Source organism: Vigna unguiculata, chromosome 4 (assembly GCF_004118075.2).
Source record: "Vigna unguiculata cultivar IT97K-499-35 chromosome 4, ASM411807v1, whole genome shotgun sequence".
In the NCBI taxonomy this organism is placed as follows: domain Eukaryota; kingdom Viridiplantae; phylum Streptophyta; class Magnoliopsida; order Fabales; family Fabaceae; genus Vigna; species Vigna unguiculata.
This window is the reverse complement of record NC_040282.1, coordinates 36,531,253-36,555,581: the sequence shown is the minus strand read 5'-3', so window position 1 is coordinate 36,555,581 and position 24,329 is coordinate 36,531,253. Positions and strand designations below refer to the sequence as shown.

At 32.5% G+C, this 24,329-nt stretch overlaps 2 protein-coding genes across 4 annotated transcripts; one reads left to right on the top strand and one right to left on the bottom strand.

Annotated features, from left to right (window-relative positions):
• Window positions 1–72: 72 nt before the first annotated feature.
• On the bottom strand, window positions 73–2,830 carry LOC114181909. Of its 3 annotated transcripts, none has more exons than XM_028068575.1 (2): window positions 2,635–2,830; window positions 73–1,453 (listed from the first exon to the last, which is right to left on the bottom strand). In XM_028068575.1, the coding sequence occupies exon 2, from the start codon at window positions 1,021–1,023 to the stop codon at window positions 412–414; it is 612 nt and encodes a 203-aa protein (XP_027924376.1). In that variant the 5' UTR covers window positions 1,024–1,453; window positions 2,635–2,830; the 3' UTR covers window positions 73–411. The 3 variants fall into 3 exon arrangements, with proteins under 3 accessions (XP_027924376.1, XP_027924377.1, XP_027924378.1); XM_028068576.1 differs by having other exon boundaries at window positions 73–1,481; window positions 2,635–2,827; XM_028068577.1 differs by having other exon boundaries at window positions 73–1,441; window positions 2,635–2,811.
• A 10,254-nt stretch (window positions 2,831–13,084) lies between these two features.
• Window positions 13,085–14,541, top strand: LOC114181271 (putative septum site-determining protein minD homolog, chloroplastic). Its single transcript, XM_028067679.1, has one exon. The coding sequence runs from the start codon at window positions 13,281–13,283 to the stop codon at window positions 14,229–14,231; it is 951 nt and encodes a 316-aa protein (XP_027923480.1). The 5' UTR covers window positions 13,085–13,280; the 3' UTR covers window positions 14,232–14,541.
• The last annotated feature ends 9,788 nt before the right edge of the window (window positions 14,542–24,329 follow it).

Sequence of the window (24,329 nt, the reverse complement as noted above, 5' to 3'; positions counted from 1 at the left end):
TTAGAGAGGGGAGAGGTCATTATCAAAATGAAATCCTGAAAGTGATAAGATAATCCAAGAGGCACATGGCAATAGTATCAAAATGATGAGGGTCCACTGGTGTTGTTGTATTTTTCGAAATCAGCTCAAAAAGTCACTCCACACAGGAAATTAGAAGCCTCACATTAACATAAAGTTAAAAGATAATGAATAATAACATTGGTCACACTGCTGCAACATTTCAATCACAACTGAAGCAGAAAGTGTTTGACATGGACAAGACTCATAGTTATAACATCATCATATATATACACGCATATATATCTTCAATCAAAGCAGCAAAAGACTTCATCCAGTCACCACCACAAACAGTTATTCTTAGTTTCTATCGTTCTTAATTTCTATCACCTCAGCATGCATGCCCTTAAAAACTTAAAACAGAATCCTATCTTCATCTGCTTCCTCAGCAATCTGCAGAGCTGAAACTGCTTGTGCTGCTATGAGATCAGCAGAGAAACCTGCAGGTCCCCATCCTGCACCTTCATATAGTGGTTCGTTCATGTTTTTCTCAAAAGGGTCTGATGAGAATGACCATTCTCCATTTTCACCACCACCCCACTTGCAACCATATCTGTATGCATCAGAGACCCAACCCACTCTTTCAAAAGACCATCTTCCACCATCTAGATGAGGAAAGCAACCATTTTCTCCACCCACAGAGATGCCCCGGTTGCAGTTCCAGGTCTTGCATCCACCATTTTCTATCACAACCTTACAGGAATCGTCCGAGTCCTCATCAAGTAAAACATGCAGAGCAACAGCCTCAGCAATGGCAGCACCCTCTTCGTCGAGTCTCTGCTGCTCTTCTTTCTTTTTCTGTTTCTTTTTCTCCAGTTCAGAAATAATGGCTGCAGAAGTAGCAAGTGCTTTTTCCAACCGCCTCTTCTTCTTCTCAGCCTGTTTCAGACGATCCAATTCGTCTTTCACCTGCTTCTTCTTCGCCTTTCTCACATGTTGCCCTTTATTACATGCCATGGTATCCATAGAATTTACTGCACCTAAATAGTAAATACTAAAGTGATGTCTTTGAGAGATCCTTCAAGTGAATTTCTTTAGAGCTGTATACATTTTTTTTTTTTGTGTAATACTTTTCCACTCTTTCCCTAATTGTAATGCTAAATATGTTCTAATTAGTTGAAGTATCAGGACTAATGCTATTGATACGTTGCCAACCACTACACCCACTCAGGTCTGTAGGAGTACCTCATTTTGCGAACTATGCAATCCCAAACAGAAACAACAGGAGCCAGCATCAGAGAAAATTCATAAGCACTCATATGACTTGGCCTCATTCTTCCTAACTTCCCACAACCCTTGCATTTGCCCATCCTGAAAAATCTACAAGACTATTAATAAATCCGTATGCTGCAATTACACTCGTGTTCGGGCACACCCTTCCCAACTGCAGAGTAAGCTACAAAGAGCATGCGAATCATCAAAATCTGTAAGTGCTCACAAAAACAAAGAGACACGACTCATTTACAGATAGAGAATCATACACAGCCCAAAACAAATAAATAGAGATACTAGAAGAGCAAAACGAAACACACAAACCAACAACAGCATGAATATGTCTCGAGAACAAATCAAAATTTCATTATAAAGTATAGAATTAAACTATCTGAATATTATGAGAGTGGCGCAAAGATATAAAGAACATGTAATCAACTGGAACATCTAAGTTTGAATTGTCATATTGAGCATGTTTAGACTCAAAACTTCAGAAACAACGCATTTGTGCACATTAAAGGACTAACAAAATTACTTTATTCATGAAAAATGTAAAACGGCAACAAGACGTAGCCAAGTATAAGTGCAAATACTGAACTGAATTTTATACCCTAATGACTTGTTGAGAAATGAAAGGTGTTGGGAGGGATGGAAATTTAATTTTAATAGACAATAGTTACATCTATATGTCACACATTTCATTCTATATCAGTCCTAAATAAAAATTAACGAATGATTCAAAAGCAGGTAAACTCTTTATTACAATGTGAACATTCACTTTAGATACTATTAGCCAATTGATTATCAATTCACCATCCACCAACACCACACCCACCTACAACCTAAATCCAAAATGAAATAACAAACACTTAACTAAAACATACATAACCTAGCTTGTCCGTTAATGAAAGACAAAAATGCATGAACAAGATTCAATTGCTGGCATAAAAAAAAACACTCGGGAAATATGACGCCAATTATTTATCCTCACTGTGATTGATTTGTTGATTTTCCATATACAAGAGCACAAAACACCATTTTTATTTCTCCCGCAATTCAATTTGCAACCAAACCAAAACTAACAAATCCAATACCCTATAGAGACCAGATCCGCCCAATTAACAAGCAACGCATAAATGAACTCAATTCAAGTAAAATCGACAAACACACCACAACAAAAACCACAAGATCTACCTAAAACACCAAATTCAAACACTCCAATAAAGAATTAAGACACAGATCCAAAATCCCATAAAATTCTTCACACCCGTAATTCACCAAAAAGAAAAAAGAAAACCCCACAACCAAAATCAAAGGAACAGCTATAAAAACGCGTGCTTTGAATCAGGAAACGGCGAATCGTACCTGTAGGAATGGCATAGAGAGCAGAAGAAGGGTTTCACCAACGATAGACACAGTTGAAGAGTGAGATAAAGCTGAATAGACAAAAGGGTATCGCTGGTGACGATGGAATTGGTTGGATCTGAAGGAAACGTAGGTGGGTAAGGGAAGAAAGTGAAAAAGGTTTGTGCTTTAAGAAAGAGAAAACCGAGGAAAAAAAAAAGAGAGAAGGAGAGAGCGAGAGCGAGAGCGAGAGAAACATTAAAATAACCGATTACACAAGGAAGGAAAGGGGACAGTGGTGTGAAAGACGAATGAGAAAACGACACGTCACACAAAGTGCCGAAAGGGTACTCTAGATTATATGACTTTTCTTGTTTTGACACGTAAGGCTTGTGAAGGACACGAAACTGTGTCGTGTCATTGACAGTTTGGGAGCACGTGGCACTATCATGAAGGGTATATGAGGTGTCGTAATTAAGGGTAGGTCCCTTTTAGAAGACAAATCCTAAAACTCTTTTTCTTCCATTATTAAATTGTAATAAATGCTAATTATGAATATTTTATTTGTTACTCGAAAACTAATTTACAATTACCACGAATGTAGCATAAAACGATAAAGCACGAATGTACCATAAAACGATACAAAATGCTAATTATGAATATCTTAATTTCAATATATTTTCTTCTTAAACTTATATTGCTTTGATTAGTTAAATGACATTTAATAACGTAATATTATTTTCATAACTGTTTTTCTAGTATCACATTTTTTTTATAACTTTATACTTAAATGATAAATAATCCTTTATTATGATGACTGTTTTTTGTAATTATATTAACTATTTGTTTTATTACCCTAAAAAATATCATCACACAAAAACAACATGCTTTGTTTTCACGAGTAAGTATTAAGTTTGTTTACTTTTCTAAATGAAACTAAGTTCCATGAAAAGACATATTTGCTTAGTGGAAACTGTTTTTACTTGTTTCACAAATACTCCAAACAAAATACCCTCTAAGAAAATACTTGTAAGAAAAAAAAATGGGAGTTTATTGTAGAAATTGTATTTTAAAACATTTTTTTTTGTTAATTTAACTTTTATGTGGAATTAAAATTAAACAAAAATTGTTATTTATGTTAGCAAAAATTTAGCAACATTAACTCTCGTAACCAAACTAAGTTTCAAGTTAGAGAAACTAAACAAATTTTAAATTTGGAGACTAACATTTTTTTTAATTTGATGTACTTAATTTTTTTTAATTGTGAAAACAAAAGAAAAACTTGAATCAAATTTGTGAAGCAAAATGGTGTTTAAGATGTAGGTGACTCAGTAAAAAATGCATTTGATAATGTGATAATTTGTTTGAGTTTGGATTTTCTACTACTTTTTTAACATTGTTTCTCTATTAATAATCATTAATTTTAAAATTTTAAAATATATTAAAATTATTTTTAAAATATCAAAACAATGTACATTTAATGTTGAGTATATAACCGTATAAAAAATAACTCATAAAAATCGAACTCTAATTATTTATATATCTTCTATTAGCTCCTTCATCATCAGGATGGTACGTATAAAAAGCATACATCATCAGAATTAACTATATTATATAATTTTCTTATAACTTTTTTAATATAATGTGTGATTTTTTATTTTGAAAAAAGAACTGAAATGACTTAAATAAATAATTATTCTTTATGAGTAGTTATGCATTTATATTAGTTACAAGAGTATAAAATGTTGTAGTTATCGATTGTGTGTGTAAGTTCGTCTAATTAATCCTTTACAAGAAAAATCATAAAAGAAAAAAGGAATTGGATGCGATTCATATTACTATTTTTTTTTCAAATATAACGGATTATTTATTGAATATTTAACGATCATAATTAATTCAACTATTTTACTTTAAAATTAAATATTTTTTATTTTAGCATTATCTTCACCTCGCACTTGATCAAGATATTATGAATTCAACTAAGTTCAATCTTGTTTAAAACATAATTGATATATTGTGATGAATAAATATTAAAATAGAGTATATATTTTATTTATTTCAAATTGTTGATAGCGAAAATTGAGTCGAAGAGTTAAAAAATTTCACATTAGTCTCTTTAATGTTAGAAAAAGAAAATTGTTCATTGAGAAATTTATCTAATATGAAACTGATGTGCAAAACATCATTATATACAGTTGAAATTCAGGTAAAATTGAAATCTCAATTAACTTAACACCTCAATTTATAGCATTATGGGTAACTCATGAAAATTTATTAAAGACAATAAAAAAAAAGTTCAAAGTTTGTGAGAATCAAATCAAATCTAAATGTCAAAGAGAATCTATGTATAAATAAACTAAACTTATCTATAAAAGGTTATATGTTAAAAAACCATGGAATATAATATCGCCATATAGAATCTCAAATAAGTAGTAAACGATTAGTGAATTGATTAGTATAATAATCTAGTCTAGAGAATTTAGAATATTAAAGTTTTTATGGATGTCAAAAACAAACATTTTCTATATAAAATATGTCGAGATTTTCAAAGCACTCTCATTTAGAAGGAAAAGCTTGAATCACATTCTAATCAGAAGTTTATTTATCCTTTTATTTATATCAACTTTAATGCATGTATAATAGTTGAAGGATTTGAAAATAGTTTATTTTGATGTCTATTATTCATGAAAAATAATAAACTAATATACCTAAAAATTATGATTATCAAAGTTTAGAGTTAATTTGAAAACTCGAAGAAATTTATTTGTTTAATTCAATTGATATGTGTGTAAGTATGTTTGAGAATGAATTCGAATAGAATTAGCAAACTTGAACTAGACTTGATAGTTCAAATTGAGTGAATAAGTCATAATTAAATCTTCTTCTCACATTAATGGTCTCGTTCTTTGTTTTGTGCATTCTTTTATAATTTTGTTGCACTTCTTCTATAACTTTGTTTATTCTTAGGCCATCCACGTCTTCCTCCGCAATGCATATAACATGTAACAAGTAGTGTTGGGTGTGACTTTAGCTAACATGCCACTTGGCTTATTTCTCCTTTGATTATTTGAAAGAAAAATTATGTATTTATTTTAATTTTTTTAAGAGGGACATGTTTTTAATACATTTGGGACTACTAGGGTTTTTGGAATACCTTCATGCTCCTCCTTGGTTATTTGAAATTTTCCATTATTCAAAAGCTTTTTAGGATCTCCATGACAATGATAGTTAGGTTATATATATGAAATGTGTATGTATATGTATGATGACCATGGAAGCAGAATGTTCTACTTCGACAATGGAAGATTTCACTTTTTAACCCATCATTTATTCTTGTGTAACACATAATCACACTAGTGCATTTTACGCTTTTTAACTCGGACTTTATGCCTCGGTTATAGTGGAAACGAGGCATATAAACACGCGGTGGCAATTTTGTAATTTATACAATATTTTATGCTTCGGTTACTAGTTGACCCGAGGCAAAAACTAGTCTTATGCCTCGGTTCTAAGGGACCCGAAGCCTAAAGTCACTTAAAAATTTCCCTCCTCCCGCCACTTAAATTTTTAAATTTAAAATAAAAGTTTTATGCACCGGTTAATAGTGACCCGAGGCAGTAAGGCCTTTTATGCCTCAGTTGTTTAAACCCGAGGCAGTATAGTGGGTTAAAATGGTCTTAGGCTGAAATCCCTTTCTTTAATCCTTTGCAAGAAACCCTAGCCGCTAGCCGCAGATGAACATCTCACCCGCCCAAGCTTCTTCTTCATCCTTTATGCGGGAACGCCACCCCCACCGAGAACTACCGCAGACGAACCTTCCTGTCGCCAACCAAAGCCGCCGCTGGAGCAATCGTCGGAACCAGCGACGTCACTGGTGTTGTCGGCGCTTTCCATCTTCTTCTCCATGCCAGAGTTGGACGACTTGTTCCATGTACGACTAGACTCCATGCCACAATCGCACTACGCCGCAGTATGGCAGCCGCACCGGGCCACTGTCGGAGAGAGCATCGACAACGCCATTACCGTCCATCTTCATCTCCAAATGCGTAGCCACCGAGCTTTCAACCCCTCTCATTGTTTCTGTTTTTTTTTTTAATGATTATTTGTCTTTGTTCTTCTTTTACAGAGGAGAAAGGAGGAGAATATTGGGTCTTTGTTCTTCTTTTATGTATTGGAACAAATTAATTAGTAAAGATGAATCTGTGATGGTTTGATAGCCTCTGTTTTTGGTGATTCTGTGCAGGTGATTGAGATTGGGTGGTGTTGGAAAGATTAATCTTTCTGCAAGTGATAGTTTCATCCTTTTTTTTTCTCTTGTCGTTAACTATGGCTGAGAGGGGAATGAAAATAGGAAAATCAAGGGCATGATGGAAGAGAAAGCACGAAGCTTTAGGAAGGCAGTGTTTGGATGATAAGAAAAAGGAGAAGAAATTGATGGGATTTAAAGGGCCACCACCATGGATGAAGGCTTAAGAAAGAGTGTTCTTGTGGGGTTGATGGCGTGAGAAGAAGGCATGGAATAATAAAGCTAATGGGGTGTGGACCTAGAAGTACATGGGACACTAACCTAAACGATCTTGTGTGCACCAAAAACATAAAAAAAGTGGTTTTTCTTTTGCCTTAACTAAAGAACTTCACGTATAACTTATTTATCTTTTAATTTTGAATGTTTTAACAAAGAGATACGGCTTCGGTTCTTACTATAACCGAGGCATAAAATGAGTTTTTTTGCCTCGGGTAACACCCGAGACCAAAAATTAACCCCTTTTGGCCTCGGTCTTATATGCTTCGGTTCTAAAACCGGGGTAGAATAATAAAAATAACCGCGGCCAAATACCCTTTCTGCACTGGTGTCATAACAAGTGGACATGACAATCACAAAAACATAGGGTAAGTTAGTATATTACGAGCTCAGAGTTTATTTTTCAAACAAGCATTTCATATTAATACATAATCTTATATCACATATAAACAAATATATTGCATCATGTAAACCACACAAATATACCTATTGACATTATACCTCTACTTTACTTTTGGAAGACATGTGTCTTGAATTGGACTTATAGATTATACACTTGTCATATGGACTCTCGTAGCTTTTAGCTAATACCTAAGTTCTACTTGATCTCACATCTCAGGACCTAAGTCTTTGTCATATGACATGGTTAATTCTAAATAGCCTCCTTGAAACAATTCTTTTCCACATCGGTCCAAGTTATAGGAATATCTATCAACTCTCACTACCTAAATATCTTCATCTATGTGAGTTCAAATATTTAGTAAAGTCTAGATAATCTTGTCAAAGAATCCCTATTCAATACACCTCTTAAAACCACACAACATAGTATTTCCTCCTTGGAAACACTACACAACCTCGCACATGCACACACAAATACACATACACACACATATTCGCAATAAATTATGGCTTCATTCCCTAACTTTACTTGGCTTATCATGTAAGACCCTGGAAATTTAAATAATTAAATTAATAATTATTTAATAAATGCGGGTAGGGGAAGCCTTTATGGCACTTAATGTTAATTATTATGATGTGGAAAAGTACTAGTTCAAGTGGTTGAAAGTACTTTAATTGTGTGAGAGGACTTGGGTTCGAGTCCTATGTATGCCTTTGTGTGTTATTTTAATTTATGCATTATTTCGTAGTATATTTGAATGATAGACATGATAATATAATCCTAAAATTTTAGGAATTATCACAAATGTGAATTGGTTGAATTGGTTGTGCAATTGACTTGGAATTTGATGGGTTGTGGGTTCAAACCTTGATGAGGACAAATTAATCTCTTTATTTTTGCTATAATACTTGTGGTTTGAATGTGAAAGGGTGGGAAAGCTTACCTAGAGGTAATGGGCAGCCAAGGGAGTTGGAAAAACAGTCCATAATGGCTTATGAAATACTATGTTGTCCAAATCATGCGCATAATGTTGTAATCTGGGATGTTTTGTCTGGCATAGTAGAATGGGGTTTTGGGCATGTTGCTTGTCAGGTTTTTAACAGAGGGGGTTTCATTGGGGAGAACAACACCAATGAGATCTGAGAGGTTTATGGGTCTTTATTCTTATATAGTGCTCTATTTCCTCATTTCTGGTCAATGTGGGACTAAGACTCACACTTGGATTCCTAACAATCTCCCCCTCAAGGGTGAGTCCCTTCAACCACATTGGTACACTCCCCCTCCAGCGGAAGCTGCCCAACCACGAGTACTCATTTTCTGCCCTTTTCTGTACCACCGTTATTCTTAACGGGACACGCTTTACCTGGAAAGCTTACCTGGGACCCTTGCCAGGAAGACTTTCGATACTAGGACTATACTGCACTCGTCTGAGCCGGTATTAACCATCGGCTCTGATACCACTTGTCAGGTTTTTAACAGAGGGGGTTTCATTGGGGAGAACAACACCAATGAGATCTGAGCCTAACCACATAAGACACTGACACCACTCTCAACCATTCTGGAACTAATGTGGGTTCACTTCTTTCCATAACTAAGACTGAACATCATCAGAAAAAAACAAAAATAAATGGGGGCACCTCTTCACCAAGTCCCACCCCCAAGTAGCACTGTCACACTTGTTTGTAAGTGTATAAATTCCCTTCTCTACCATGCACCAGTCATCACTATTCAAAAGACCAACCTTATCAAGAAAACCCCTAACGCAGGAACCCTTCCCAAACAACAAGAAATACCAGCACTTTCCACAGTGAAATTTTGGATTGTGTTTGCATATCTCGCTCAGGCGAGAGCAGCTCGCCTAGGCGAGGATTCGCGAAAGGGTGAGGTTGTGCTCGAAGGTCTCGCCCAGGCGAAGAAACCATGTTTTGAGCGACATAGTCCCTCGCTCAGGCGAGAGGTACTCGCCTAAGCGAGAAATCGGGGTAGATGCATGTGTGTTATGCTGTTTTGGCCGCCTAGGCGAGAGAGGTTGTGTTGAGCAAAGAGAGGCCTCGCCCAGGCAAGATGAGCTCGCCTAAGCGAGACTTAGTACGTAATGTTGGTAGCACGCTCGCTCAGGCGAGGAAGCTTAGCTTGAGCGAGACAGGCCTGGTCGCTTAAGCTAAGGCTAAGGCTTCTAGCCCAAGCGAGTGTAGTGCAGTTTATGTGTATTGTTTATACACTTTGATGAAACATGGATCAAGAGATGTTGTGCTATGAGCGGGTAGGTTCATGAATGGTGGATAACATGTGATGGTATGAGCGGGGAGGTTCATACTCGATTACTCTCCTGTGGGGATACGAGCGAGGTAGGTTCGTATGTTTCGTGCTCACAGTTGAGAGATGCTGCGTGCGGGGAGGTACGTAGCTTGTGGATCACATGCGTTAGACTACGGGCGGGTAGGTCCGTAGAGTAGGACTACGAGCGGGGATGTTCGTAGAGGCAGAACCACAAACGGGAAGGTTCGTGTGAGCATCAGAAATCCTGAGTCCAAGACTAACCTTTATTGTATGTTAGTAGTTGAAAAGCCTTGGGGCGTGTTGAGAATGTCACTAAGATGTAATTGTGATACTAAGATTGGGTGTTTTCTATTATTTAATTTATGTGATTTTTATATATATTGTTGAGCTCACCCTTTCTGTCTGTGTTTGGCGATGATCGTGTAATTTTACACGGGAGCAGTTGATGATACAGGTAATGCTGCTAACACTCGAGATGGAGAGAGGGACTAGTTGGGAATTAGAGCTAGGGAATTACTATGTTTTAAAGTTTTATTTGGAACTTGTAATAACTTTTGGAATTATTTTTTTATGTATTAAATGATTGTCGCATTGAACATTAAATTTTGTTTTGTTCCCGTGACGGGAATCAATAAAGTTGCGACGTTCAAGCTTCTTTTTATATCTTTAAATATTTAATTAAGTAATATCTTTTAGAGATGTTACATATCACACTTATTTATTTTTAAAATCTCAATCCCACTGATTTTCCTTCCAAAAAACACTTTTTCTTAGTCAACAAGCTCACCCAATGAGACTATTTGAGAGTTTTCCAAAAATTCAAGCTTGACTAGCGACTAATCTCTCTCGCTCAGTGAGCTACCCATTGGAGGTACACTTGTCCAACAAGCCAAGGGTTGCTCAACAAATAATTCTCCTTAAGCTCTTTAGATTTTCACAATTTTTTTTTCACTTAATAGGAGATTTGACTTACCCAAGATCACTTATTAGAGCTAAAACCCTAAAGATTCATCTAGTAAGTCCAAATCTCGCCCTATGAGACCAACCACCTTGGGCTTTCTAGATTTTTTCTTTTAAATAATTTCGCTTAACGATTATTCCATTGATGATTGTTTCAAACTCCTAAAGAGACAATTTCACTAGACTCACCGGTGAGTTTTGGCTCATCCATTGAGTGGAATCTCTCAAACTCTCTAAAATTTCAATTTTTCATTTGTTTTCCTAGCTAATGGTTGGCGCGCTTGACAAGCCTGCAAAAACGAAGAAATTTGACAAATATATCAATTTGGTCAATTGGCTCTAACTGGTCTTTTATCTCTTTTCAAGCCATAACAAATACAATTTAGTTTAAAATTAATCACCTTGCACCAATTAAGCCACGCTAATATACCTATCCTTTAATTGTTCCCCAATCACATATAATCATTCAAATCATAACATTAATCAATTTTCAACCCAACTAGTAATACTATACGTGATAAATCATCACATATATATTTCACATCATTAACTCATCCAATCACTACAAAATAAAACAATCAAATTAAATAGCTAGCTTTCTTTACCTAAATTTGAGTTTCTCACTCACAGAACTCCAAGGATCCTAAAGCTCATAGGATGTTCTACCCGAACATAGAAAAATCATATTAATAATTTGAGTACACTCTAACAATTCCATTCAAATAGATATTTATTTTGAGCTCTTAAAGTCTCAAGCGAAGCATTCTATAACTACTAAAAGTTGACTCAAGAAAATGATAGAAATGAACTTACTTAAAATGAAATTTTCATCAGTTATAATTGTAATTTTCTACACTAAGACTCTTATGGTACACTTTGATATTCAAACAAATGGATAGATTATTCAAAGTCTTAAAAGATAATTTAAAGAAAAGAAAAAAGAATACTTTTAAAGAGATAGTAATTTTTATAAAATAAACTATTAAATAATTTTTATTTATAATTTAAGTTTTCTAATAATTTAAAATTTATAACTTTTTCATTTGAAAATAATTTTATAATAAGAAACTAAAAAACTAAAGTTAAAGATTTCTTTAACTACTTTTCAACAATATTAATTTCTAGGTAAAAGAGGAAAAATACACTAAAATAAAGAAAAATAATAATTTGATCCAGAGGATTCCAGATCCAAAACATTAAAACAAACTATCATTTTAAATATCAAATTGTGTTCAAAAGTTACAAACGATGTATGGTTGGTAAACTTATCAAATCAAGTTTATGAATATGTAATTATTTTTGAAAAGTATATTGCAAGTAATATAATTAATTCAAGTTATAATATTTAATTAAAAATCTTCAAATCAAGAGTACCAACTTTTTTAATGTTTATAGGTTATTTCTTTAAAAAATGTTAGTAAAGCCAAATTTGGATATTTTTACGTTCACTTTGTAACAAAACTAGTTGTAAATTACTTTATTGAATCAAATGAGTTGAGATCTTTTCTTTCTCATTGATTTGTGTTCATCCAAGATCAAAGTTCACACTTTTTTGGGTTTATGTTTCTAATTCTTTTAAAAAAATACACTAATGCAAAAGAAAAAGTTGTTTATGATATTTTGGCATATTCTCGAACAAAATTTGATTTTTTTTTCTTAAATTTTCTTTTGAAAAAATTAACGATATTTTGAAAGTTTCACATCTACTGCTGTATAAGGTCAAATTCTACCGCATAAATTAGATAGAGTGGACTCAAAGTTCAAATATGTAAAACTCTAACTTTAAATCTAAAAAAAAAAAAAGAATCTCTAATGTTTTTTTATGATAATTGTTTGGCCTAAAAAAATAAGGTCTCAAAAGGTTTGAAAAATAAATTTTAGATAAAAAAACCTTATACTTAAATTACTTTAACCTTTCAAACATTTGAGTTATTTATTTAAACAAGGTCATTTTGTTATAATGTGGAAGAATATACAATAAAAAGTTGGTTCAAATATTGTTTCAAAAGTTAATAAATTATTTTAGTAATATAGAAATTAATTATTAAATTACTACTTTAATCCTACATCCATAAATACATCTTACCGCCAATGAACCTAAAAAGCTTTATTCCAAAAATCCAACTTTAAAAATTATAAAAAAAACCAAAATTACTATTTTGTGGTTTCTTCTTCATAATTATAAGACCCAATTAAAAAATTTGAATAATTGAAGTGTCTGATAAAAAGCTACTAAATAATTTAGGAACATGTAATATACAATACAAAGGCAGTTATTAGGACTTTTACATTTTTCAAAACATTCCAAATTAAAAAAAATAAAAGCAAAAATAGAAAGAAAACTAACCCCAAACCCATAGCATCAACCACCTCCTCCTCATCCTCCATTTCTCACTTCTCAGTGTTCCCTCACTCACTCTCACTGAGATTCTCTTATTCATCATCTTCTTCTTCTTATTCTTATTCTTCTTTTTCTTTATCTTCTTCTTCTTCTTCTTCTTCCCAATGCCACCACTCCACATTCTCCCCGGCGCCACCCTCTTCCCCAACCCTCTCCCCCGCCACCCCTCCAAAACCCTAACCCCCAAACCCCGTCCCCCCTCCGCCCTTCTCCAGTGGAACCGGAAGCCCGAGCTCTCGGGCACCACTCCGCGCGTCACCGTCATCACCTCCGGCAAGGGCGGTGTGGGAAAGACCACCACCACGGCCAACATTGGCCTGTCCCTCGCCCGCTTCGGCTTCTCCGTGGTGGCCATTGACGCCGACGTTGGCCTCCGCAACCTCGACCTCCTCCTCGGCCTCGAGAATCGCGTCAACTACACCGTCATCGAGGTTCTCAACGGCGACTGTCGCTTAGACCAAGCCCTCGTTCGTGACAAGCGCTGGTCCAATTTCGAACTCCTCTGCATCTCCAAGCCCCGCTCCAAACTCCCCCTCGGCTTCGGCGGCAAGGCCCTCACGTGGCTCGTTGACGCGCTCAAGGCGCGTCCAGGCGGCTCCCCGGACTTCATCCTCATCGATTGCCCCGCCGGCATAGACGCCGGCTTCATCACCGCCATCACGCCCGCCAACGAGGCTGTCCTCATCACCACGCCCGACATCACCAGCCTCCGCGACGCCGACCGCGTCACCGGCCTCCTCGAGTGCGACGGCATCAGGGACATCAAGATGGTTGTGAACCGGGTTCGCACCGACATGATTAAGGGCGAGGACATGATGTCGGTGTTGGATGTGCAAGAGATGCTGGGGTTGCCTCTTCTTGGGGTTATACCCGAGGACAGTGAGGTTATCAGGAGCACCAATAGAGGGTACCCTCTTGTGCTCAACAAGCCTCCAACTTTGGCTGGTTTGGCCTTTGAGCAAGCAGCGTGGAGGCTCGTGGAGCAGGATAGCATGCAGGCCGTGGTGGTGGAGGAGCAACCTAAACGTGGGTTCTTCTCCTTTTTTGGTGGGTAGGATTCTTTTTTTATTTTGTTGTGTTTAGGGTGTATAGTTAGCTAGTCGAGATTATTTGTTTTTGCTTTATTGATCGGTTGAGTAATGAGTAAATCTGTTTTGTTGGTGTCTATAGAGAACGGAATTTGAGTATTTTTTTCTCTATATTTCCTTATGATGCTGATGGATTCATGAGAGTTCTTCTGACCAAATTGATTGTTGGGATGTTGGAGCTCTAATGCGATGAACATTTTTTTGCTTTGTTGATGAGTGAAGTTACGATGTGATATGGTGATAGCCAATGAATGGAAAAGAAATTTGTTAAGTTGTTTATAGAGGTTATTATGCCGTGTCTCTGACTGATTTCCATTTGATTGGTGTTACGGTATTCGCTGAGTGATTGATCTTCCACTTTTTGGGTTGGTTTGATTCCAAAAGAATTCATGTAAGTTGTTTTCTGGTGTTTTCTCTAATTCACAGGTGGTTTTGGTGTTATTTTCTGATTAGAAATGAAATTTCTTCTCAATGCTGGGTTAGTAAGAACCAAACTTAGATGCAGTTCGTAGGGTCTTGTTAGCCCTATTCTCTAACTAGAATTTGAGTTTCAATTGGTATTTCAATGAAACCTTTATTAGGATGATTGCTGAGGTGAAACTTCAATTCTCGCTGAGAACATAACACTCAAAACATCTAAAGAAATCAATTTACCTTTTGTTCTAATTGTAAATGGCAGGATAAACTTGCAATAGTGTCTGTGGTTGTGGAAGTGTTTCTGCTGCAGTGCTTGTCCTTGATGGAAGAGGCAACTGTATAAAGTGTCATTTCTAATTTTAAGTTTATTTCGTTAATTCAATTTTCCATTGCTAGTGCATTTCTTTGATTGGATTAATGTCTCTACTGTTTGGCTTTAAACATGGGTTTTTCTCCTTTTTCGGTAGGTAGGAATTTTCTTTTTGTGGTGTTTAAGTTTATCCGTAGTGCGTACAGCTAGTTGGTTGGGTTAATTAGTAAAGGTTCTGTGTTCATTGTTTAATTGATGGGCTGAGTAGTCAGTAAATCTGTTCCGTTAGCGTCTATAATGTACAGTATTTGAGTATATTTAATGCCGTTGATGGTTGAATATTGTAGAAAGTGCTGTGGTTTTTGGAGAAATGTTCGTACTTTTTTTCCTTGTTGATGAGTAAAGTAACTCTACAGTAATAAATGAAAACGAACTTTCTTAAGTTGTTTAGAGGATAAGCTGGTACACCACATTTCATGAATGAAAATGAACTTTCTTGAGTTGTTTATAATAGAGGATATGTCGTCTTCTCTGTGTTTTCTGTTTGGTTGGTGTTTCTGTGTTTATTCACTGAATGATGATATTTTTTTGGGTTGAGTAACAGGAAAAAAGTTAGTTTCCCTTAGTGTTTTTGTCCTATTCTCTAATTAGAATGAATTTCACCTTGCTAATCTATGATAATCTTCAATGCAAACCTTTATTAGGATGGTTATTGTGACAACCCGACTTCTGATTAAAAACTAACACCTAAAATGTATGAAGAACCAAGTTTAAGTTTTGAATGGCAGGATAAACATCTGCTGCAATGAAAGTTCTTATTCTTTTTGCTTGTTTTCTTAATGAGGATCTTCTTTTTGGGTTGGGTTGATTGGAATAAAAGTTTGATGTAATCTTAGATATTCTTGGTGCCATTTTTTTCATCAGAATTGATGTTTTATTTCGGTAACTTTGGTGTAATTTTTTTTAGGATGGTTAGTGTGTTAAAACTCCTTTTTTGATTGGAAAATAAGGATGATTCCTGGTCAAAACTCTAATTTTGATTGGAAAAGAATGCTAAGCGTCTAAACAATTGAATTTAAGTTTTTTCCTTATGATATATTATAAATGGTAGGCCAAACTTACAATAGTTTGAGGTTGTCGAAGTATTTCTGTTGCAAGTGCTTGCTAGATGAAGGAGTAAACTTCATGCAGTTTGATTTTATAGTGTATTTTGTTTATTCCATTACGAGATTGGATTAATGTCTGTATCATTGGCTTGATTGATATCAGCCTCTGTGGACTATAGCTCTATTGGTTATTTTATTTTTTGTTGCTAAGACAGCATCTGGTGTTTGCTCTGATAAATTTCTGCCTAATCTCAATTCTTGTATGGATGTTCCCTTCATTTCTCTTTTATTTAATGTAAAGTGTTTAAGAAATGAGTGCACAGATTTATGGAAAGTTTGGTGATTGTGAAATTTAAATTGCATTGCATCTATGGGAGCATTTGTAAAACAAGATAGATTTTACACTGTAGGAAATGGTGTGTGATGTAAGGACTGTTTACAATCCAAATATTAAAAGGTGAAATGTTTTTTTACGTCACTTAGCATTGATAATCCACTTCTAGAGGTATTTTGGTCATTAAAACATAAATTTTTAGGTTTAAATATGTTTTTATCTTTTCTTTTAAGAGAATCTCAAAATGGTCCACAATTTTTTTTTTCAACTAGATTTCTATTTTTAAAAATTGATGTTATTTAGTCTTTTCATTTAGAAATGTGTTATATATTAGTTTGTGGTTCTTTTGTTTTTCTTTTTGTTATATTTATTTAATTTGTTTTAAAAAAAATTAGTTAAAAAAAATGTTTATATGTTAAGTTAATTTATGTCGATGTTAATGTTAACACTAATTAAAATTGTCGAAATGGGTCAGCTGACCATTTTGGCTTAGCGTCGGTTGACCATTTAGTAAATTAATCTAATTCGACTTAATTATTAGTGAGCTTAAAAATTTTGAACTCGGTCTGGTTAATGGGCCAAATGAGTTGGTTCACTTAATTAAAAAAAATACAATTTTTTTCTTCATTACTAAAAAATCCTAAATTATAATTTTGATTGAAATCTGAATAAAGTTAAGGTATATTATAGTTTGATAGGTTACGTACGTTATCTTCAGCTAAAAGAAAATATACTAAAAGTTGAAGGAAAGTGACATTAATTTACACATTTGTATTTTTTTTAAATATTTATATAGAATTGTATCATTATTAATCTTATGTAAAAAAATCTGTTACACGAGTGTAGACAAATGGAGAGAAGATCATATAGGTTTTTATTTTTTAATATAATTTAATATTTAAAATTTATGGATGGATTGATGAGCCAACCTAGTTTACCATAGATTTAATCCGAGTGAGTTGAGTTCATTTTTTGTTGTATCAAAATTTAAAAATTTCTTAGTCCAACCCAGCTCGAACCTGTGGTGAATCATGTTGACTCGTGGGTTATAACATTTTTGACAGTTTTAATACCAATTATCATTCTCTTATATTTAATTCAGAATATTTTTATATTGTTATACTAATATTTTTATTAAATGTTTATGAAATTATTTTTAATAAAATTAAATTTATTTAAATTTTGTTTTAAGATATTTGAATTTATACATCAAATAATTTTATATAAATCTATAAAATAAATTACCAATATAACGTTTTATCATTTCTATAAAGTTGATTTAAAAGTTATTGCAGAAATCTATAATAAAAATGTAAATTTTTAGAAAAATTTCATTATAACATCTACTGTACATGAACCCAAATTGGTAGGGATATTACTCAAATAACCCTATCTAAACTCTTGACACGTGTTCATTTTATTGGTTCTTTTGTCATTTGTTATCTGTCAATTATCGAATTGACCTTACTTACTCATATTTGGTCATTTAAGAACTTTGTATCAGAAGAATACCTGAATTGACATATTTGGCCTCGATGTATCTGACCTTTATTCATTTTGTGGAGTGGTATTTGTGGGTTTTTTCATTTTCCCGCTACTTTGGTGATTTTTAAGGTGCTGACAAAGTGATTGATGGATGTGGTGCAAAAGTATAATGGATTGTTGCGGAAGCTTTCGTTTTATAACCTTGGAGCTTCGTGAAAATAGGTTTGAAATTTTATCAACCTCCTCCCCACTCACCATTGCATTTGACGGAGGTCATTTTTTTTTCTTTGTTGTGAAGTTTTTCATATCTTGCTATTTCCCTTCTCACAATGAATATCTTATATTTGTGTTGTTTATTCAAGGTAGAAGGTTGAAGAATATTTTCGATTTTGTACTTATTTTCGGACACAGAAAGTTTTTTTTACCTATGTTGGTATGTTGGTTGTTATATTGTTGATGAAGTTTGGACACTTATTATTTCTTGTTATGTGTGGTTCGTTGGGTTCTTAAGTGTTGTAATTTTTTGATGATATAAGTCTTGATTCTTTGTGTTTTTTTTTGTTATTTTCTTCTTCTACTGTATCAAAGCTCCTTTGGCTTCTTCTCTTCTTATTTTAATATTCTTTTTGTTGATGAAAGGGTGTTCATCTCCATCTTTGGGATATCAAGTTCAAGGTTAGTTTTTGTTTAATCCAACTTTGTTTTCGACTTCTCCTTATTCGTCTTCAAGTTCGTTTCTTCTTTAGGTTCTTTGCACATTATTATCTTTTGCTTCAAGTTCATTCTTTTATGTCATTAAACTTATTCCATCTATTTATGCGTATACAACTCAGTAGCTTGACTTCTCTTACTTTGTCTAACCCAACTTTGTTTTTATTATGCGGAGTGTTTTTCCGTTTCTTATTTGGTGAACATTTTATTCAAGGTTACTTATTTTATAATGCAACTTTGTTTAATCTAACTTCAATTTCCAATAAAAATAGTTTTCATATGTCTGATATTAGGTGAACCGCTCTAGATGAAGAAGATCTAAAAGTAAGATTTTCGTTTTAGAACTTCAATATCATTTGAAATGCACATGGATTCTCTTACTAAAATACATTATATTTGATTTTCTATCTTTCCTCTGGTTCGTGAGGTTTGAAGCAGTTCGTGCTTATTGTGAAGCAGTTTGTGAGGTTTGATTCTTTTAAGGATTTTATTACTAGACTTTATTAATAGAGTATGTTTCGTCAATATTGTATATCATTCATTTATGCCTTTAAGTTTCTTTATCTGGTGTTTAGTTAATGGTTGTACTGACACAACTGAGAATATCAGCGTTAACTGCAACCTATGAAGTCCACGGACACAGATACGGACACGACACAGACACGGATATGGGGAAACGTCTAAATTGAAAAAGTGTAGGATACGGACATGACAATATATATATACTTTTAGTCCAACGATCAATTAATACTGAGTTTACTAACTCAAAAAAAGATGAATGTTCAACTTGTGCCTTTCCTTTCCTTCATGTTGGTATATGATCTACCTCACATCTTCAATCATTGAATTCCACATCTCATACACTAAATGAAAAGTAGCCATGTCCGTATCTGTTTTTCTAAGAACATCATAAATAGGAACAATAAATAGGAACAATAAAAACAAGTATATAGTCAACCTTCATCTACCAATTATCATTCAATAAAGTTTCTTTGACTGTTTGTACATTATCAACATTATCCTTTTAAAATACGAGACACAAATATATTATAAAATATATTAATTATATAATTATATATAAATTAATGTAATAGAAATTAAATTATTTAAATATAAAAAATAAAAGATATCGTAAATTAAAATTAATTATAATATAATATATTATATACTAATTAAACATATTAAAATTTCCTTAAATAAAATAATTATATTGAGAAAGAAGTTAAATGATGAGAATGTGACAGAAGAGAATTATTTGGAATCCGTGAAATCAAAACAAATTGATTAAATAAAAAAATTATTATTAAATTTATATTATGTTTTCTTTCCAGCTTCTTCTCCTCTTCGTGGCTTTTCTCTTTTTCGATAACCCTATTTTCTGTAAGGAAAACTGCAACGGTAAGATCAACACCCACTTTTCACTTTTCTCCGCGCGTCCAGAAGGAAGACCATGTCCGACCCAAATATTAGTGTCCGACACCGCGTCATACGCGCTTCCAACGGGTGTCCGTGTCCGGTGCGCTTTCGACTCAGGGAAGCGCGGCTCCAACGCCGTGTCGGAGCTTCATAGACTCCAACACCATGTAAGTTTTTGAGTATCTTATGTTCTTTTTAGTCTTTAACCTTTGAACAATATTGTGTTCTAATTCTAAGTTTGATATTTAGCTAAGCAACAAACAGTTTAGGTTGTCATTGATAATCTGCATATCTCCAAACTTGATTATCAGAGTGAAACTAACCATGATGTTATGTCATATGTTCACAATAAGAAGACATAATTGATACAGGTAGCCTTTGCACGCCTATTGTTCGATAAAATTTGATTTCCTATCCTGTGCTCATTACTATTTGATAACATTGTTAAATGTCAATTTATCTTTCTATTTTCACATTTTCAGGTCTAGAGTGGTGCATGGAAGTTAAATCTGGGGGTTAGCATGTGATAATTATTTAGTTACAAAATGTTGGTGGTTATAGAATTAGTTAGAAATTATAATGGAAGGAAGGATGTCACTTTTACAGTTTCTATATGTGTGTATTGTTTGTCATGGCTTATGCCCAACTGTTATGCCATCTGCCATATACATATATTGATTAAGCACATAAATTTAATAAAGTGGTCTCTTATCTTGAAAGCTGGGTTTTTTTTTTCCTGATTTACATAAATGGTTATACAATTGGCATCAATCAAATCTATGACATTAAAATTGTCAAGTATGGTGTAGAAATATAAACATTTGTCTTACTTGCTGTCTTCCACTTGGTTCTTTCTTCTCTATCATTCCTATTTCACATTTCTTACCAAGTTTCAATATTTTGTGCTTGAAATAAATCTTAATAGTAAAACCATTTCTTTTGTTAATAGGATTTTTATTAGAAGTTAAATAGTAGTTATAGAAAATGTATTCATAAACCATTCTTTCATTCCAAACTTTTTACAACCAAATTTAATATTTATTTCATATATTTATTAATTTTTCAAACACCAATTCTGTAATATAATATAATATAATATAATATAATATAATTTACAATCTAAAAGGTACACCATTATGAGTTCATATTATAATTATCGTTTTAAATTGTTATACTTAACGTCTAAATGTAAAGTTTGCATCTATATTATTAAATAATATTCATGTTAGTGTAATTTTATGATCTATATCTTAAAAAAATAACATGGTTATTATTAAAATAGTATAAATAATTATATAAAATAATGTTACTTTAAATTAGGGGTGAGATTTAGGGCTTGGTCCGTCAGATTGGTCCGCAGACCCGCGAAAAAAATGTGGGACGGGATAGGGTAGTGAGCTTGCAGGCCTGCAGTGACCCGGCCCGCAGTCCGCGTGGGCTGGCCTGCAAGCCCGCATAAAATTAAAAAAAAACTTGCATTTGTGTATATTAATTACTTTTTTTATGGACTCTTGCATTAACGTTTCAAATTCTTGTATAACTGGAAAAGACAAGTATTATATATTTTTTAATGTGCTAAAATTTAAAGAATACATTGTGTATGTCATAGTATGAATATAATGAAAATGTTGAATTATCAATTTATCATCTAATTCCTCAAAGTCTTTACTTAATTTTGTGAACTTCTTAAAAGTTTCCTAATTTTTAAATATTGAAAGTTTTATCATAAAAATTAAGAATAAAAAGTGGGCCAGCCCGCAGGCCAAGGAATATGCGGGGTGGGCCAATGTTTGCATCCCACATAAAATGTGCGGATCGGGACGGGACAGCCCGCATTGTGCGGGCTTTATGCGGGCCAAACCTAAACGAGTCGAGCCGGCTTGCATTGCCACCTTTACTTTAAATAATATTCTAATACAGAGGCTTATAAAGAAAGTTTATTTAAAGATAAAGATTTAAACTTAAATAAATAAAAAATTCAATTTAATAATGACATGTGTTGTATGATTTATACAATCAATGGTTATATGATTTATTTATAAAAATTTGACATTGACCAGTTAATTCCATTCCCTATTTTTAATTTTCTAATTATGAATGGATTTTTTTTATTCCATATATTTCAAAATCTTTTAAATTTATACATTTGCGATTAATAATTATATGATTAATTTCTAAAGATTTATTATCAATTTGTTGATTTCATTAATTATTTTAAATATCTTTAATTATGAATGAAGTTTTAATTAGTAATTGGTAATACTATTAAAATTACTATTATTTTTGTTATTATTAGCGAAAACACATATGTGACAATACAAACACTGTCACGCCTATGTGTCCGCATTTTTTAATTTTCATATAAATTTGAGTTAAGATTAATAATATTTACTTTCGAAATATATATGATAAATTTTTAAAATATTTATTAAATAAAATAACGATTAAAAACAAAAAAGGTTTTAGAATAACGGTTAAAGGTACAATACTTATAAAATAATAAGTAAAATTTGAAAAATAAAATATGTATGAAAAAAATAGGTTTTTAAAATAATTGTTAAAATAAAAGAGGTTTTTAGAATAACGGTTGAATATAAATTATTTATAAAATAATAATCAAGGATAAAACTAGAAAAACAAAAAGTGGATTATGAAACGATCATAAAATGCTTTCTTTAGCTTTTATTGGTGTTTCTCTAAAATGTAAAAATTGCTTATTAGGAAAAAATATGTTGTGCTAAAGTAAGCCAATTCTCATCATGAAAAGGTCGGTCATTTCTACGGTGCAGATTGCAATGCTAGAAGGTGTGACAACGAAAACACTCCTCTTCTGTTTAGTTATTGGGTTTGAAAAGTCAATTTTTTGAAGTTATATGGTTTTACTTGAAGTTTTGGCTTGTAGTGGGATGAGTGAATTACCAGTATTTTGTTATTGTGTCCATGAGTTTGTTTGTTTATACTTTGGTAGCATGTTAATTCTTGATATATTTATGTGGTTGAGCACCAGGCAAAAGTTAATATATTTTTTTAATGCTTTAACATTTGTTGCATTGTTTGTTTGTGTGTTTTTATGTTAACTATTGTTTTTAACTTTTATGACTTTAACACCATATTGCATTGAATAACACTACAAAAAATATGTTTATTATCTACGCCAAAATTTCGTAAGTAATGTGTAAATTTCGTAGTTAACTCGATATTATCTACGAATTATCTACGAATAAAATTTCGTAGGTAAACTGTTGATAAGTAACTTTATTTATGAAAAATATGTTCCTACCGTGGGAATTACCTACTCTGATATTGTTTGTTATTAATTTATTTTTATACATGATTTTTTATGGTTTTAAATTGGTATCATATTTATTATGAAGCTGATATTTCAGTATTTATCCATTCTTTGTTAATGTATTTCATCTATTAACGGTTGTTTGTGACTTTTTTTTTATTCAATATTAAAATTTTTTGTTCAATGCTTTACCGTTTTAGCTCCATAGTGCAGTCAACAATCAAGTTACATGTTCTTTTATTTTGTTAACGATGGTATGGTTTAATTGTTCAACTGCATTTTAATAAGTTATGAATTTGATTAGATAATTATGAATGGATGGGTTTATTATTCAATGAACATGATTATAATATATAGATATATAATTTTTTATGAAGATATAGTGATATATTTGTTATTGTACAGTAGCTTATGGCAGTTGTTTTTGAAAAAATTGTTAGTCATCGAAAAGTTATATTTGGTAGTTCTCAATATTGTAAGTTTGAGCTCCATATTCCGGTGAATAAGCAAGTTATAAGTTCTTTTTATTCTAATAATATATATGATTAATCATTTCAATTATTTATTTATGTTAATATTATATAAAATAATTTCTTAAATTCATACTTATACATCTACTTAACTATTATTATTATTATTATTAAATATTTTAATATGAAAAATGTTATTCAATTTTTATTTCTATATTACACCTATATATATATTATTATTATTATTATTATTATTATTATTATTATTATTAATTTTTGTAGGAAGAGATTCGTGATGTATAATATGTATACATTTTATTGTAAAAATAACTTATGATACACATTTTATGTCATTATAACTTTTTTAATATGGCCCATTTATTTTAAATATTTGTTTAAATTTTTATATCCATGGCATATGCACGAGTCTTTTATTTTTTATTTTTAATTATGTATTAAAAAAATAATACATAATTATTATATTTTTAAAAAGAATAAATTTATTTAATTTTATGAAGTCTTATAAT